Below are 17,942 nucleotides of genomic sequence, written 5' to 3'. Positions count from 1 at the left end.
ATCTGCAGCCCTGCAGCCTCAGCGCCACCCAAAAGGGCAGCACCCAGAACCTCAGTGTGCCAATGGGGGTGCCCCTGCCGAGGTTCCATACCAGACAGTGGGACCCCAGTGCTCCGACGACCTCGTCCTCGCTGAGGTTCCTTTCCAGCCTTCTTCGCTGATCCTCCACTCTTCACCGCCGGCTCACCAGGCTTCGACACCATTTCTTCAGTCACTGACGCCGGCACAGGCGCACATCATTTGGAAGGATCTAAAGGCTCAGCCCCTGACTCCACTGGACCTTGTTCCTGTTTCTGCTAGCGGCACGCCCACAGCGTGGCAACAAGGGAAGGGCTCATCTTCAATCAGTGAACCAGAGTCTCCTACTTCCCTGCCAAAGCCAGCTCCTCCGCCAGAGTCTCACCTCCCTCAGCCTGAGTCTCAGCTCCCTCAAGCTGAGCCACTTCATCTCCCTCAGCCTGAGCCTCTTCACCTCCCTCAGCCTGAGTTTCTCCTCCCCCAGCCTGAGTACCGTCTTCTCCCTCAGCCTGGGTCCCCTCTCACTCTCTCTCTTCCCCAGCCTGGCCCAGCACTGCAGCAGACGGAACCTCCTGATCTGCAGCCTCCAAAGAGGCAGATCCCAGAACCTCAGTGTGCTGACAACAGCGTCCCCGCTGAGGTCCCAGTCCTGCTTCCTAAACCTCAGTGTGCCGACTTCTACGTCCTTGCTGAGGTTCCAGGCATGCTTCCAGAGCTTCAGGGTGCCGACGACAGCGTCGTCCTGCATCCAGAGCCAGCGTCCCCGGTGAGGTTCCGCACAGGATCCCAGACCCTCAGCGTGTCAACGAAAGCGTCCCCACTGAGGTCCCCTTCCGGTCTCCAGCGCCCCTGCTTGCAGGCCTGATTCCAGAACCTCAGCATGCCGACAATAGTGTTCCCACTGAGGCCCCAATACTGCGTTCTGAACCTCATTGCGCCGACATCCATGTCCCTGCTGAGGTTCCATTCCTTCTTCCAGAGCTTCAGTGCTCCGACAGTGTTCCCGCTGAGGCTCCAGTCCAGGTTCCAGAACCTCAGCGCGCCGACGACAGCGTCCCCGCTGAGGCCCCAGTACGGCTTCCTGAGCCTCAGTGAGCTGACGCCCATGTCTCCACTGAGGTTCCAGTCCTGCTTTAAGAACTTCAGTGCACTGACGACAGCATCCCTGCTGAGGTCCCTTTCCAGTCTCCAGCCAGCCCTTCACCTGAGTTCCTAGCAGGCCTCTCACCTGGGTTTCCGGCTAGTCCTTCACCTCAGTCTCCAGCCAGCTCTTTGTCTGAGTTTCCGGACAGCACCTCATCTGAGTTTTCAACTAGTCCATCGCCTCAGTCTCCGGCCAGCTCTGCACCTCAGTCGCCGGTCAGCCTCTCACCTGGGTCTCCAGTGCCCCTGCTTCCCAGAGCTTCAGCGTGCCGATGACAGCGTCTCCACTGAGGTCCTCTTCCCGTCTCCGGCCAGCCATTCACCTGAGTCTCCAGCAGGCCTCTTCCCTGAGTCTCTGGCTAGTTCTTTACCTCGGTCTCTGCCCAGCCCTTCATCTGAGTTTCCGGCAGGCTTCTCCCCAGAGTCCCTGACTAGCCCTTCACCTCAGTCTCTGGCCAGCTCTTCTCCTCAGTCTCCAGCGGGCCTGTGACCTGAATTTCCAGCTGGTCCCTCATCTGAGTCTCCGGCCAGTTTTTTGCCTTTGTCTCTGGCCAATCATTTCCCTGAGTCTCTGGCTATTTCCTCGCCTCAGTCTCTCGCCAGCCTTCAGCTGAGTTTCCGGCAGGTTACTCCCTTGAGGGTCAGACTAGTCCTTTGCCTCAGTTTCCGGTCAGCTCACCACCTCAGTCTCCGGCAGGTCTTTCACCTGAGTTTCCAGCTGACCCCTTGTCTGAGCCTCCTGCCAGCCTTTCGCCACAGCAGCCCGAGCAGCCTGAGCCTCAGTCTCTGGAGCCACAGCAGCCTGAGCTTCCAGTGCCACATGAGCCACAACCAGATGAGTCCAGGATCCACACTGGCCTGAGGGATCGTCCTCCCGGGTGGCCTCCGACCTACGCTTGCTTCAGGGTCCATCCCTCCAAAGGGCCCAAAATCCACACCAACCTGACAGGCTGTCCTCCCGAACAGTCTCGGACCTTCACTCACCTAAGAGGCCATCCTCCAGAGCGGGTCCAGAACTTGTGCTGAGTGAACCATGAACTGAAGTCCTGTTGCTGGTCTAGATTGGCCTATAGTTTTCTGTAAGATGATGCAGAGAACGGGGCATCATGTGTTTCTATTTGTACTATCTGTAATTTTTCTGAGCATTCTGCTGCTCCTGCAATAATGTGTTTCAGTTCCTCTTGCTGACACATTGTACTGTGCAATGACCATCTAACAAAAGTAATTTCATATTACTGTAAATTTTTTGATTTCTGGTTAGTGCATCATTGTATATTAGGAAACACATTTCAAAGACAGATCCCCATCCCTGCACAGTTACGGTTACAGTGAACATGACATAGGCCATGGCTGCCAACAGTAAAAACTCTGAACAACCTAAAATACATACAGTCCCAGGTTTCTTTTCAGCACTGTAGCCAGGCTGACAAAAAGTCACAGCTCTGTTGAGCCCAGTGTTCCCTTAGCTCTCAGCAGTGATGACTTTATAAGTTTCTTTACAAATAAAATCACAACTATCCATCCATCCATCTTCTTCCGCTTATCCGGACCGGGTCGCGGGGGCAGTAGCCGAATCAGGAGGCATCCGAAACAGATGCCCGAGCCACCTCAACTGACTCCTCTCGATGTGGAGCAGCAGCGGCTCTACTCTGAGCTCCTCCCGGGTGACCGAGCCCTGCGGAGGAAGCTCATTTCAGCCGCTTGTATCCGCGATCTTGTTCTTTCGGTCATGACCCAGAGCTCATGTGAGACTAGGAATGTAGATTGACCAGTAAATCTAGAGCTTCGTCTTCCAGCTCAGCTCCTTCTTCACCACAACAGACCGGTACACCGACCGCATTACTGCTGCCGATGCCCCGATCTGTCTGTAAATCTTGCGTTCCGTCCTTCCCTCACTCGTGAATAAGACACGGAGATACTTAAACTCCTCCACTTGCTGGGTGGAGGCAGGAGGCAGGATCTCTCCCCTGGCCTGGAGATGGCAAACCACCTTTTTCCGGTTGAGTATCATGGCCTCGGTTTTGGAGGTGCTGATTCTCATCCCAGCCGCTTCACACTCGGTTGCAAACCGCCCCAGCGCACGCTGGAGATCCTGGCTCGATGGAGCCAACAGGACAACATCATCTGCAAAAAGCAGAGATGAAATCCTGTGGTCCCCGAACTGGACTCCCTCCGGCCCCTGGCTGCACCTAGAAATTCTGTCCTATTTGGGAGACCCTGCCAGGGGCATAGAGCCCCGGACAACATAGCTCCTAGGATCATACCGGCACTCAAACCCCTCCACTACGATAAGGTGGCGGTTCAAGGAGGGGAAAAAAATCACAACTATTAGAGATAAAATTCAGCAGATTCTTCCTATACCTGCAATAAATGAATCTTCTACTACAGTAGCTCTTGAATCATCTGTAGGACCTCAGTTATGTTTAGACTGCTTCTCTCCCATAGATCTCTCTGAATTTGCATCAGTAGTTGCTTCATCTAAATCATCAACATGTCTCTTAGACCCCATCCCGACTAGACTGCTTAAAGACACCCTGCCATTAATAAACTCATCTTTAATAAAGTTAGACAATTTATCTCTAGTATCACGCTACGTACCACAGGCCTTTAAGACTGCAGTAATCAAACCCTTACTCAAAAAGCCTAGTCTTGATCCAGGAGTCTTGGCTAATTATTGACCAATATCCAACCTGCCATTTATTTCTAAAATCCTAGAAAAAGCTGTTGCTAAGCAGCTATCAGACCACTTACACAGGAATGAACTATATGAAGATTTTCAATCAGGATTTAGAGCACGTCATAGTACAGAAACAGCACTGTTAAAACTTACCAACGATCTTCTCTTAGCGTCAGATAATGGACTTCAGATAATGGACTTGTTTCTATACTTGTCCTCCTAGACCTTAGTGCTGTATTCGACATTGTTGAACACAACATGTTATTACAGAGCCTGGAGCATGTGACTGGTGTCAGAGGAACAGCATTAAAATGGTTCCAATCCTATTTATTGGACAGATTCCAGTTTGGTCATGTTCATGATGAACCTTCAACACGTGCAAAAATGAAACTTTTAAGGCTAGACCTTCCTCTTTAACAAAGCGTATAGTTAGGGCTGCTATAGGCCTAGACTGCCCAAGGACCATTGGTGCACTGAGCTCCCCTACCCTAACCCCCCCACTCACCCCAACCGGTCGAGGTAGAAACTGGCCAAGAACAGGCCCAAACTGAGCCTTGTTCTGCTGGAGGTTTTTTCTTCCATTAAAGGGAGTTTTTCCTCTTCACTGTCACCAAGTGCTGCTCAGAAGGGATTTGTTGGATTTTTTGTGTTTTGTGAAGTGCCTTGAGATGATTGAACTGTGATTTGGTGCTATACAAGTAAAATTGAATTGAATGTAGCTGATGTCCATTAGGCAGCATGGTGGATGAGTGGTTAGCACTGTTGCCTCACAGCAAGAAGGTTCCTGGTTTGAAACCCATCAGGGGCCCTTCTGTGTGGTGTTTGCATGTTCTCCCTGTGCTTGCGTGGGTTTTCTCCAGGTACTCTGGTTTCCTCCCACAGCCCAAAAACATGTATGTCAGGTTGATTGGTGACTCTAAATTGCCAACAAGGGAAGGGGTAGGGGTAAGGATGGATGATTTCTCCGTCTAAAGCAGCCTTCCTGTGTGTTTGCAGTAGTTTAGTCCACAGCGCCCACTACAGTGTAGGAGAGTAATGGCAACCCAGGGACATATGGACATATTAATTGTTGCAGTGTCCATATGCCTGTAGTGGAGGTCACAGTCCACAGACCATGCTGAAGGTTTATCCTTCTCTGTGCCCCCAACACATTAGCACCATAGGAAACTGCCTGTGTCAGCTATACCATGGGCCTCCACGGGTTCAGGCCTGTAGAGTCTGATGTTGTTCACATGACGACAGCTCTTGGTGGAGAGTTTAATGAGATCCATGGAGGGAGAAACAAGCTGATAAAAATCAACCCACAGAGTCAAACAGTTCACTTTGTATTCTGGAGGTTTGTATTTGTTGCAATATTTCAACACACACACAAGTTCATGTCAAGGTCGGGTATCAGTGAATACATTAGACAATCCAATGACAGATATACTGTATAATATGTTCATGTGATCTTTGCTTTGATACTTCAAGTCTTTGTCATTAACACTTTGTTTTTAAACCTTAATGGATAATAACCTAAATATAACATATATTACACTTGATGGGTATGTTGAACTGGACAAATACAGATTTCTTTATTTTGTGATCATGTTTACAGCATATATTCTAATAATCTGCAGTAATTCTACTATTGTGTGTCTGATAGTGATTCACAAAAACCTCCATGAGCCTATGTACATTTTCATTGCAGCTTTGTTAATGAACTCTGTTCTTTACAGCACTGCTCTTTACCCAAAGATTCTGTTTGATGTTTTATCTGAAAAACAGATCATATCATATCCTGCATGTCTCTTTCAGTTTCAAATTGGTTATTCTTCAGGTGGTTCAGAGTTTTTGTTGTTGGCAGCCATGTCCTATGACAGGTATGTGTCTATATGTAAACCTCTGCAGTATCCAACTATCATGACAAAAACAAGCATCAGTATTTTACTGGTTGTAGCTTGGATTCTGCCTGCTGGTCAGTTAGCAGTATCAATTCCACTGAATGCTAATTCTGAACTGTGTAACTTTAATTTTAAAGGAATCATTTGTAACAGCACAGTTTCTAAACTTCTATGTGAGAGTTCAAGAGAACTAAATATATATGGTTTGGTTTGTTTTGTTAATCTTTTAATTCTCCCAATGTTTTTCATCCTTTTTACCTACATAAGGATATTTATAATCACCTATCGAAGTGGTAGAGAAGTCAGGAGAAAAGCTGCACAGACCTGTTTACCTCACCTGATTGTTCTCATCAACTTTTCCTGTTTATCTTCATTTGATGTACTTCTAGTTCAAATGAAAACTGATTTCCCTAAAATCGTGTGTTTAATAATGTCCTTACAAATACTTTTGTATCATCCTCTTTTTAATCCAATCATATATGGACTAAAAATGAAAGAAATTTATAAACACCTCAGGAAATTGTTCTGTCCAGGTAAAACAGTCTAATGTACTAACACTGATAACTGTTGTACAGTCATTGTTTAGTGTCAGAATAAAACAGAGATGTGATTTCTCTGAGCCTTGAAAAGTATTGAGTGTAAAGATGTTTCTAAAACCCTAAATCACAGTAAAGAGCATTATCAGGTTCAACTACACTATGTAATCACTACTAACTAAACAATTTGCTGCAGAACCCAGAAATACAGTTTGATTCTAATCGTCAGTTTGATTCTTGTGTTTCCGGTTTGTTGTGGCTTAACTGTTAATTGACTGAATATTTTCATATTTGCATCATATCTGGGTGTATTGTTAATGTATAAACACTCCATTGTCAGTTTATTAGGTCCACCTAACTATAACTTTGTCAGTCTAATCCAACAGTCCTGTAATAAATCCTCCTTCATGAAGGTGATAATGTTCAGTTTGTGGTCAAACTGTTTCAGAGACGTGTTGATTCAAATGGTTGATCATTTTGGAGGTTGTAGTTTGTCATGCTGCTGAATTGGATTGCATTGTACTGACATGAGTCTCTTTTCTTTTCTCTACCCTCTTTCATATCATTGAGTTCAGCCTAAAAAACAACACCACCTCTCTGTATAATGCAGCAGATAATGCTTCATGATAATGAAGGTGATAGTTGTCGCTGCGTTCTTGGGGTAATTTTGGTCGGCTGGCCCTTCCTGGGAAGGTTCCCCACTGTTCCATGTTTTCACCATTTGTAGATAATGGCTCTCACTGTAGTTCACTGCAGTCCCAAAGCTTTAGAAATGGCTTTAGAACCTTTTCCAGACTGATAGATCTTAATTACTCTCTCATTTGTTTTTGAATTTCTTTGGATCTCGACATGATGTCTAGCTTTTTAGGATCTTTTGGTCTACTTCACTTTGTCAGGCAGGTCCCATTTAAGTGATTTCTTGATTGCAAACAGGTGTGGCAGTAATCAGGCCTGGGTGTGGCTAGAGGAATTGAAGTCAGGTGTAATAAACCACGATTAAGGTGTAGTACAGAAACAGCAGTTAAAAGTCACCAACGATCTTGTTACAGAGACTGGAGCATGTGACTGGAATCAAATGAACAGCATTAAAGTGGTTCCAATTTATTGTACAGATTCCAATTTGTTCATGTTCATGAAGAACCTTCCACGCGCACAAAAATAAGTCATGGAGTTCCACAAGATTCTGTACTAGGACCGATTCTTTTCACCTTAAACATGCTTCCCTTAGTTAGTGTTATTAGGAAGCACTGCTATGCAGATGACTCTGGGCTATATCTATCCATGAAATCATCTATCGAACAATTTGTTGTTTCTCCTGGACTGCAGCAGGTTCAGTAAGGCGGTACAAATGTCCCTCTCCCCAGAAACAATTTCCAGCTTTTTCTTGGGATCCCAAGTCGTTAGCAGGCCAGATGACTTATGTAATCTTTCCGGTGCCTTCTGGGTCTGCTTGCTACCAGTTGGATGTGCCCAAGCAATTTCTAGTTAAAGTCATATTGGAGATGTCCTAATCAGATGCCAGAACAACCTCAGCTGGCTTCTTCTTTTTACTCTGAACACTCTTTGCATGTCATAACCCCACAAACTTCCACATTAAGCTGCAGTCTGATTCTTTCAGTCACTACTCAAAGCTTATGGCCATAGGTGAGATTTAGAACATAAATTGATGGATAAATTGCTTTGACCTCATCTTAAAACTGCCCCAGTACCTGCTGAAAGTTATGGTCTGCTGAAGCCCACAGGAGCAATTGACTGCACATTGAAAATCATAAACTATATCGCAGACAAGGGGCTGAGAATGTGTTTGATTTCTTCCCAAGAATGCAAACACAACTCTCACTATACAAGGATGAACTTGTGTAGTGAGAGTTGTATACTCCTGCAGTGCCCTCTACAAGACTCCCAAGGGAATCCAGTCATAAGCCTTCTCCAAGTCCACAAAATAATGTAGGCCAGATGGAAAAACTCCCAAGACCCGTCAAGGCAACTGGACTTTTAGTTTTTAGCTCAATACTTTTCACTATTCATCCAAGTACCTTCATCAGTCTAAGAAAAAGCTGGTATGAGATCTCAAATTTCTCCTTCAGGTTGGTTTCACTCCACCGCCAGTCCAAACAGGCTCATTAGGTGAGCTATGTAAATTAGGTGAGTCGTAAGGCCCACACTCCTGAGTTTGTTTCACTTCACACCTGACCCTTATAGACTCATTAGATGAACAATAGATGTGAGCAAAGCTGAGGGTCGTTAGGATCTAATGGCAGACCCGTGTTATGTGGCCGGGCAGTGGAAAAGGCCCAAACCTTGACTTTGAACTAGTTGAAAGTTCACCATAAAACCAGTTAAACTCACACTAATTCTTGAAAAAATCTCCCCAAGATTGTAATATATAGTACATCTGTATATTAAAAGAAACAATTATAAGAACAGACTGTTTATTGGACTTATTCAAAAAAAATACATACATGTATAAATAGCTAAATTCCTGGCAATAATGATACTAAGGTACACTACACAAATGACTACGGCCTGAGGGATAACTAGAGGAGCCCTTAAAGCAACCGCTACCTATTTATTTATTTATTTATTTATAGAATTTAATTTATTTCATTTCTGTTTATTCATTCATTCACCTTAGCCAAAGGCAGATGACAGCTGACGACTCTCACTACTGACATACTTAACTACACGACCACCTGAATTTCCTTCAGGGATGAATAAAGTTTACCTTATCTTATTATTTATGTAATGGCACTTTCCTGCTAAATCAGTGATAGTTTCATGGTCAGTTTCTACAAATTCCTGATCCTTCTTTGGTTAATTTGTCCATTAACAAACACTTGTTAATCACAGGTACATCAACAGGTCAGACAATGATTGTCTGCCAGCAGAAACCACCAAATCTTAACTTTACATGTGTTCCATCGTCTGACGGTAACTGGCCCAATATTAAATTATTACATCAGACAAACGCAGCATTGAACTAAATCTAAATATGTTGAGCTCATTTTAAAAACATCAGACAAAAGGGAAAAACCTCAGGAAACACATTTCAAAGACAGACCCCCCTCCCTGGGTAGTTACAGTGAACATGACTGACAAAGGTCCATCCAACATTAACCAGACTCAGGCTGTTGGACTCTGGTTCCCTCAGTGTTGGTTTGGTGTGTGTGTGTGTCCCACTGTGTGTTCTGCAGATGCAGACGAGCCCATGATGAGGAAATAACTACCTGGCAGCAACAACACAGTTTATTTTAGGTTTATTGTGTTTTACATTTTTTCTCATCACAAATGTCAGAAATGCTTAGTTACAAACAAACCTGTCCTTTCAACATGGTCAAAGGCCACATCTGACATGAAAACCATCAGACATGCTCCAGCACCGACCACCACACACACTCAAACTTTCTTCTCCTGTTTGTCCAGGCACACAGGGTCATTCAGGTCCCAGCTGGACGTGAAAAATAATGAATTTCTCTGGTGTCAGCATGTGCAGCAGTGACAGACACAGCTGGGAACAGTAAATATGATTTTTACTCTCAAGAAATAAACTGTTTCATAATTTAGATATGAAACATATCATAATCAAGACATGATTATATAAGAAAGAAATGACTATACATTAGTAACTGTTGTTAATGCATCAGATGATTCTGGCTGGACAGAACAACCTGTTGAGATGTTTAGAAATTTCTTTCATTTTCAGCCCATATATCAGTGGATTAAACAAAGGATGGTACAAAACTAATTGTAAAGTCATTATTAAACGTGCAGTTTTTGGAAAACTGGATTCCACTCGAACTATAGCAATATCATATATACACAAACAGGAGTAACCGATTAAAACCATCAGATGAGGTAAACAGGTCTCTGCAGCTTTTCTCCTGACTTCTCTACCACTTCGATAGACGATAATAAGAATCTTTGTGTACGTGAAAATTATGAAGAGAAAAGGGAGAATTAAGAGATCAAATAAAGCAAATACACCATATACAGTAATTACACTTGTTCTTACACAATAAAGTCCATAAAGTGCATTGTTACAAAATATTCCTTTTAAAGTAAAGTTGCACAGTTTAGTTTCAGCACTCAGTATTGTTGGGATTGCAATATGACAGGCAGCTAAAAACCAAGCAAGAACCAGGAAAATACAGATGTTTCTTTTCCTCATGATAGTTGGATACTGCAGAGGTTTACATATAGACACATACCTGTCATAGGACATGGCTGCCAACAGTAAAAACTCTGCAGTACCTAAAAAATAAAATATAAAATACTGAAAGAGACAGGCTGAATATGACATGATCTGTTTTTCAGATAAAACATCGATCAGTAGCTTTGGGTAGATATTAGTGCTGAAAAGAACAGAGTTGAGTAACAAAGCTGCAATGAAAATGTACATAGGCTCATGGAGGTTTTTGTGAATCCAGATAAGACACACAATAGTAGAGTTAAAGCAGATTATTAGGAGATAAATTATAAACATGATCACAAAATAAACATATCTGTATTTGTCAACTTCCACATACCCTTCAATATTTAGACATGTAACATTTAACCCACAATCCATTAATGTTATCTGAAGTGTTCATTGATGAAATGTGCAGATAGCCTAAGCAGTGAAAATGAAAATTATTTCCTCTTAAAAATTCCATCAACAACCAACCTGTTCTGGAGCATCGTATTCATTCACAGACAGACCTTGAAATTCACTTGTATGTTCATCTGTAATATTCAGAAAGTGAGAGGTTTGATGCTGTGAAAACTTTTTATTAGTTTGCTTCAGTCTCAGTGGGTCTCATTAAACTTTCCACCATAATAGATTATCAAAGGTAAAGAACTTTGTTACACGCTGGACTCCACATATTACAACATCATCTGATCTCTTGTATGCAAACATTCACCTGATTATGTAATCACTGTTGAACTCAGTTTATTATCTGTATTAGTCCACAACTCCTGCCATGGTCTGTTTGCTGTGTGAGAGGAGACATTTTAGACATGTCAGTTGCAGCAGTTTTCCACAGTAGTGGTGACATTTTTTGTCCCATGCTGGACCCATCGTCAGTTGGGGCAGTTGTGGCCTAATGGATAGGGAGTTGGACTTATAACCTGAAAGTCATGGTTTCAAGTCTCAGGTCTGGCAGGTTCCCCTTACCCCCCCGCCCTCTCCTGCCACCATTGAATGTCACTAACCTTGTGCTCTCTCCCTCCCTCTCTCTCTCTCTCCCTCTCTCTCTGTACCTTCTGCAGGTGTCCCTGGTCCTGGAGCTGTATATCGCTGATGTGCAGTTACTGGTCCCACCAACCTGCAGTGTCTATTTGTTGTTTATTGTTGCTGTTCTTTTCTCTCTGCTCTATCCACTAACCCCAACCGGTTGAGGCAGATGGCCGCCCAAACTGAGCCTGGTTCTGCTGGAGGTTTTTTTCTTCTGTTAAAGGGAGTTTTTCCTCTCCACTGTCGCCAAGTGCTGATCATAAGGGATTTGTTGGTTTTTTTGTTTTTTGTAAAGTGCCTTGAGATGATTGATTTGGAGCTATACCAATAAAACTGAATTGAAATTGAATTGAATGTAATGATGTCCATTAGGCAGCATGGTGGATGAGTGGTTAGCACTGTTGTTTGTCTCTATGTGGGCCTGTGATGGACTGGTGACCTGTCCAGGGTGTACCCCTGCCTTTCACTCAAAGAGTGCTGGGATAGGCTCCAGCAGATCCCTGTGACCCTGGTTAGGAATAAGCAGGTAAAGATGATGGATGGATGGATGATTTCTCTTTCTACAGCCGCCTTTCTGTGTGTTTGCAGAAGTTTAGTCCACAGCGCCCACTACAGTGTAGGAGAGCAATGGCAACTCAGGCACATATGGACATATTAATTGTTGCAGTGTCCATATGCCTGTAGTAGAGGTCACAGTCCACAGACCATGCTGAAGGTTTATCCTTCTCTGTGCCCCCAACACATTAGCACCATAGGAAACTGCCTGTGTCAGCTATACCATGGGCCTCCACTGGTTCAGGCCTGTAGAGTCTGATGTTGTTCACATGACGACAGCTCTTGGTGGAGAGTTTAATGAGATCCATGGAGGGAGAAACAAGCTGATAAAAATCAACCCACAGAGTCAAACAGTTCACTTTGTATTCTGGAGGTTTGTATTTGTTGCAATATTTCAACACACACACAAGTTCATGTCAAGGTCTGGTATCAGTGAATACATTAGACAATCCAATGACAGATATACTGTATAATATGTTCATGTGATCTTTGCTTTGATACTTCAAGTCTTTGTCATTAACACTTTGTTTTTAAACCTTAATGGATAATAACCTAAATATAACATATATAACTATTGATGCATATGTGGAACTGGACAAATACAGATTTCTTTATTTTGTGTTTTTGTTTACAGCATATATTCTAATAATCTGCAGTAATTCTACTATTGTGTGTCTGATAGTGATTCACAAAAACCTCCATGAGCCTATGTACATTTTCATTGCAGCTTTGTTAATGAACTCTGTTCTTTTCAGCAGTGCTAATTACCTAAAGATTCTGTTTGATGTTTTATCTGAAAAACAAATCATATCATATTCAGCCTGTCTCTTTCAGTTCCATATAACTTATTCACTAGGTGCTTCAGAGTTTTCACTGTTGGCAGCCATGTCCTATGACAGGTATGTGTCTATATGTAAACCTCTGCAGTATCCAACTATCATGAGGAAAAGAAACATCTGTATTTTACTGGTTGTAGCTTGGATTCTGCCTGCTGGTCAGTTAGCAGTGCCAATTGGTCTGAGTGCTGATGTTGAACTATGTGAGTTTTCTTTCAAAGGAACAGTTTGTAATAGTGCAGTTTTGAAACTTTTGTGTGACAAATCAGACATGCTAAATATATATAATTTGATCATTTTTATTAATCTTTTAATTCTCCCTGTGCTTTTCATCCTTTTTACCTACATAAGGATATTTATAATCACCTATCGAAGTGGTAGAGAAGTCAGGAGAAAAGCTGCACAGACCTGTTTACCTCACCTGATTGTTCTAATCAACTTTTCCTGTTTTGGTTCATTTGATGTACTTCTAGTTCAAATGGAAGATGATTTTCCAAAAATTGTGCGTTTAATTATAACACTAAATTCAATTTTGTATCATCCTCTTTTTAATCCAATCATATATGGACTAAAAATGAAAGAAATTTATAAACACCTCAGGAAATTGTTCTGTCCAGGTAAAACAGTCTAATGTACTAACACTGATAACTGTTGTACAGTCATTGTTTAGTGTCAGAATAAAACAGAGATGTGATTTCTCTGAGCCTTGAAAAGTATTGAGTGTAAAGATGTTTCTAAAACCCTAAATCACAGTAAAGAGCATTATCAGCTTCAACTACACTATGTAATCACTACTAACTAAGCAATTTGCTGCAGAACCCAGAAATACAGTTTGATTCTAATTGTCAGTTTGATTCTTGTGTTTCCAGTTTTTTGTGGCTTAACTGTTAATTGACTGAATATTTTCATATTGGCATCATATCTGGGTGTATTGTTAAAGTATAAACACTCCATTGTCAGTTTATTAGGTCCACCTAACTATAACTTTGTCAGTCTAATCCAACAGTCCTGTAATAAATCCTCCTTCATGAAGGTGATAATGTTCAGTTTGTGGTCCAACTGTTTCAGAGACGTGTTGATTCAACTGGTTGATCATTTTGGAGGTTGTAGTTTGTCATGCTGCTGAATTGGATTGCATTGTACTGACATGAGTCTCTTTTATTTTCTCTACCCTCTATTTTCTCTTCTCTAAGATATAAATAATTTACAAAAATGTGAGGGGTGTACTCACTTCTGTGAGATACTGTAAATGTCTTAAATGTTTCACAGAGAAGCAGCAGAAACCATGTTGAATGAGCAAAACAGGGTTGGATGTACAGGACTGACTTGTGGCTGCACTAATGCAGGGGCAGTTGCTAAAATAATATTTTGTCTGATTTCAGATACATAAGTCAAATCATGTTAAATCTGATGGTTGAAGTGAAAGAGTTAAGTTAAAATAATCAATCTGGGATAAAAACCCAGCACCACAAGAATCTGAAAGATAATTACAAATAGTCCTAGTCCTGGACAATAAACACATGTATATTTAAATCCCTCAGAATTAAAAATTCCATGTTCCTTGAGCCAGTTTCAGTATCCAGGGATCGGGTCATTGAGGCCCATGCCTTTGACCAACATCCAATACACACCGCACTGGCCCTTTACGGCTCCTTCTGCGGGTGGTGGATCCAGAGGAGGATTGCAGCAATCTGGTCAATGTGCCAGTCTGTTGTGGTGAAGAAAGAGCTGAGTCAAAAGGCAAAGCTCTCAAGTCAATCAGTCAATCTCTATTCCTATCCTCACCCATGGTCACGAGGTCCGGGTCCTGAGGAAAGGACAAGATCTCAGATACAAGCGGCTGAAATGAGCTTCCTTCCCAGGGTGGCCGGGCACTCCCTTAGAGATAGGGTGAGGAGCTCGGTCCCCTGGGAGGAACTCAGAGTAGAGCTGCTGCTGCTCCACAGAGAGGAACCAGCTGAGGTGGCTCGGGCATCTGTTCCAGATGCACCCTGGGTCCCTCCCTGGGGAGGTGTTCCAGGAATACCCCACCGGGTGGAGGCCTTTGGGGAGTCCCAAGACACACTGGGGGGACTATGTCTCTCAGCTGGCCTGGGAACACCTTGGTATCCCCTCGGAAGAGCTCGAAGAAAGTGTCTAGGGAGAGGGAAGTCTGGGCATCCCTGCTTAGACTACTGACCTCTCAACCCAGCCCCGGATAAGTGGCAGAAAATGGATGGATGGAGGATTAAAAATTTGACATATTTATGAAAAGATACAGAAGATAACTCAAGATTTGGCTAAAAAATCAAAAGAAGATTAAAGAGGTTTATAGACTAATAGGCACAGATACTGGGACTTCTTGAACACAAGATAGAGAGCTTCAAAGTTTAAAAACTGTCTGACATCAACATGGAACATGGTAATGCATGAATGAATAACCTGAGGGCAAGGTTGAAATAAACGGCTAGAATCTTCAGGTTCTCCCCATGTCTCTGTTATCATAAAAAGGTCTAACTTATGTGATGAAGTAAAATCATTGCAAATAAAAGATTTGTACAGCAAAGATCTCATATTAAGTAGACCAATTTTCACATTTTGGAGGTTCTCAGATGCAGCTAGCTCACAAGGAATATCAGTAGTATTTGAACATAAAACAGTAAAATATTTCTTTGTTAGCAGAGTATTGTTATTTTTAAAGGCAGTATGAAAAGTAGTATACAGTCTGTCAGAAATGTGGACAGGCATGTTGATTATTATGTTTACTGCCATGTTTACTTTTACGAATTCGGTCCAATTACCAGGGGACACAGCAGATGAGTACCGATCCTGTTTAAGTCTCTTATGTGGATTACTGCTAATTTTAATTGAGATATTACTAAAACTGCTTGGGCTGCAAGGGTGCTGCTGGAACAGGACCAGAGATGATGTGGTGACCATAAAACAGGAAGGGCAATCAATGACCAGTGTGTTCCAGGGACGTCATTTGGAGTGACTATGATCGATAACTGAGATGGAACTTGAAGGGGCAGAAAAGATGAATGCTGGTTTGCAAAAATGAGAAGAGACAGGACAAATAGTGAGGGGAACAGCACTATGTAGGTGGAGATGGAGTTTGTTATCAAATGGGGGTGTTAGACAATCAAGTAAAGTGGACTGTAAGGCGTGCTGAAGATTGGCAGCCATCTTACAACTACCTGGCTGGTTTGAGGGAACTCCATCTCTCCTGAAAAATGAGTAGAGATCCCCCAAAAATTTCAGACAGACCTGTCATCTTTAATTTGCCAAAATACTATATCTGACATGAAAACCATCAGACATCTGATGGTGCCAGGTTGCCGTCACGACTGCTCCGAGCAAACATTGCTTGTTTTTGTTTATTTTTTGTGTTTTTATACACATACACCGGTTCCTTTTTGTAAGATGGCCATCATTACATATGACAGAGCCACTCTTACTGTATGGCCATTGGTGCACAATGCACTCACCTTTTGCTGTTTTTAAACCCGGACCCATGTTGGCGACATTCTGAGGAACAACAAAGGACGCGACCTGTACCGGTGTCCACGAGGAAAATGAGCCTGCATCAGGAACAGGCTCCGGGCATGCGCACACCACGGCCCCCTACCTAGTATCCTGTTAGCCAATGTCCAATCTCTGGAAAACAAGCTCGATGACCAGTATACCATACCCTCAGGTCATGGGTCAGGTTGCAGAGGGACAATTGGGACTGCAACCTTCTCTGCTTCACCGAGACATGGCTGAACCCAGCGGTATCGGACCACGCCATCCAGCCGGCTGAGTCTTTCTTGGTTTACCGCATGGACAGAACAATGGAGTCGGGGAAGACAAGGGGTGGTGGAGTGTGTCTGATGGTGAACAACCACTGGTGTGACAGCGCAAGCATTGTTCCCCTCTCACACTCCTGCACAACAAATCTCGAACTTCTGACCATCAAATGTCACCCGTTTTATCTCCCTCGGGAATTCAGCTTGGTCATAGTCAGTGCCGTTTATATTCCACCTCAAGCAGACGGACCCTACGATATGGGACTTACATGAGACACTAAACCTACACCAGACACAGAACTGGGATGCCACACTCATTGTGTTGGGGGATTTCAACAGTGCCAACCTCAAGCGTGCACTGCTGAACTTCCATCAGCACATCACCTGCCCCATCAGAGGCGAAAGGACACTGGAACACTGCTTCACACCATTTAAGAACAGCTACAAGGCACAATCACGAACAGTGTTCGGAAAATTGGACCATGCCGCCATCTTCCTCATGCCTGTATACGAACAAAGGCTGAAACAGGAACTCCCAGACAGAGGGAGGTCGCACACTGGACAGACCAATCGGTGGCCGCTCTGCAGGACACTCTAGATAACGCAGACTGGAACATATTCAGGTGCAGCTCTGATGACGTGAACACGTCACGACACGATTTATCGGGAAGCTAACGGATGATACGGTACAGAAAACCATCATGAGGATGTTTCCCAACCAGAAGCCAAGATGGATAAAACTATCCGCGATGCTCTGAGATCCTGCTCCGCTGCTTACAACGCGGGGCTCGCCACTGGGAACATGGACGACTACAAGGCTGCATCTTACAGCGTGCCCAGAATGGTGAAGGAGGCAAAACGGCGCAGTGGAAGGAAACTAGAGTCGCAATTGGACGACTGATGGGAAGGCCTGCGGGAAGAGTCCCTATGGCAGGGACTGAGAACCATCACAAACTATAAAACACCATCCTCCAGAATGGGGAATGTGGACGCTTCTATGGCAGATGAGCTAAACACCTTTTAGGCTCGCTTTGAGGCTGCAGCTAATCACGCTAGCGGCACAAATAGCATGTACGCTGAAAGAACCGGAATGGTTAACATGTTCACCATCTCAGAGCATGACGTGAGGAGGGGATTCAGGAGAGTGAATACCAGGAAGGCGGCAGGACCAGATGCCATGACAGGTCGGGCTCTGAAAGCCTGCACTGACAATCTAGCACCTGTTCATCTGATGCTGTTCATCTAGCATCTGTTCACCAAGATATTCAACCTCTCCCTGGAACAGTCTGTAGTCCCCTCGTGCTTCAAGCAA

General features: G+C 43.6%; 2 protein-coding genes across 2 annotated transcripts; one reads left to right on the top strand and one right to left on the bottom strand.

Moving 5' to 3' along the window:
- Window positions 1-5,341: 5,341 nt before the first annotated feature.
- On the top strand, window positions 5,342-6,241 carry LOC113124030 (olfactory receptor 11A1-like; the record flags this gene model as incomplete). Its single annotated transcript, XM_026296492.1, has 1 exon — window positions 5,342-6,241. A coding segment is annotated over exon 1 (900 nt), but the record flags the coding sequence as incomplete, so codon positions are not given.
- Window positions 6,242-9,897: 3,656 nt separating this feature from the next.
- Window positions 9,898-10,824, bottom strand: LOC113123943 (olfactory receptor 11A1-like). Its single transcript, XM_026296342.1, has one exon. The coding sequence runs from the start codon at window positions 10,822-10,824 to the stop codon at window positions 9,898-9,900; it is 927 nt and encodes a 308-aa protein (XP_026152127.1).
- Between the last annotated feature and the right edge of the window lie 7,118 nt (window positions 10,825-17,942).

The sequence above is a fragment of the Mastacembelus armatus genome, chromosome 21 (assembly GCF_900324485.2).
Source record: "Mastacembelus armatus chromosome 21, fMasArm1.2, whole genome shotgun sequence".
Lineage (NCBI taxonomy): Eukaryota > Metazoa > Chordata > Actinopteri > Synbranchiformes > Mastacembelidae > Mastacembelus > Mastacembelus armatus.
This window is presented reverse-complemented; position numbering and strand designations above follow the sequence as displayed.

What these genes read in the sequence shown, in the direction of transcription:
- LOC113123943 (XM_026296342.1), bottom strand. Translation starts at nt 10,824, where the DNA reads ATGGATTGTGGGTTAAATGTTACATGTCTAAATATTGAAGGGTATGTG.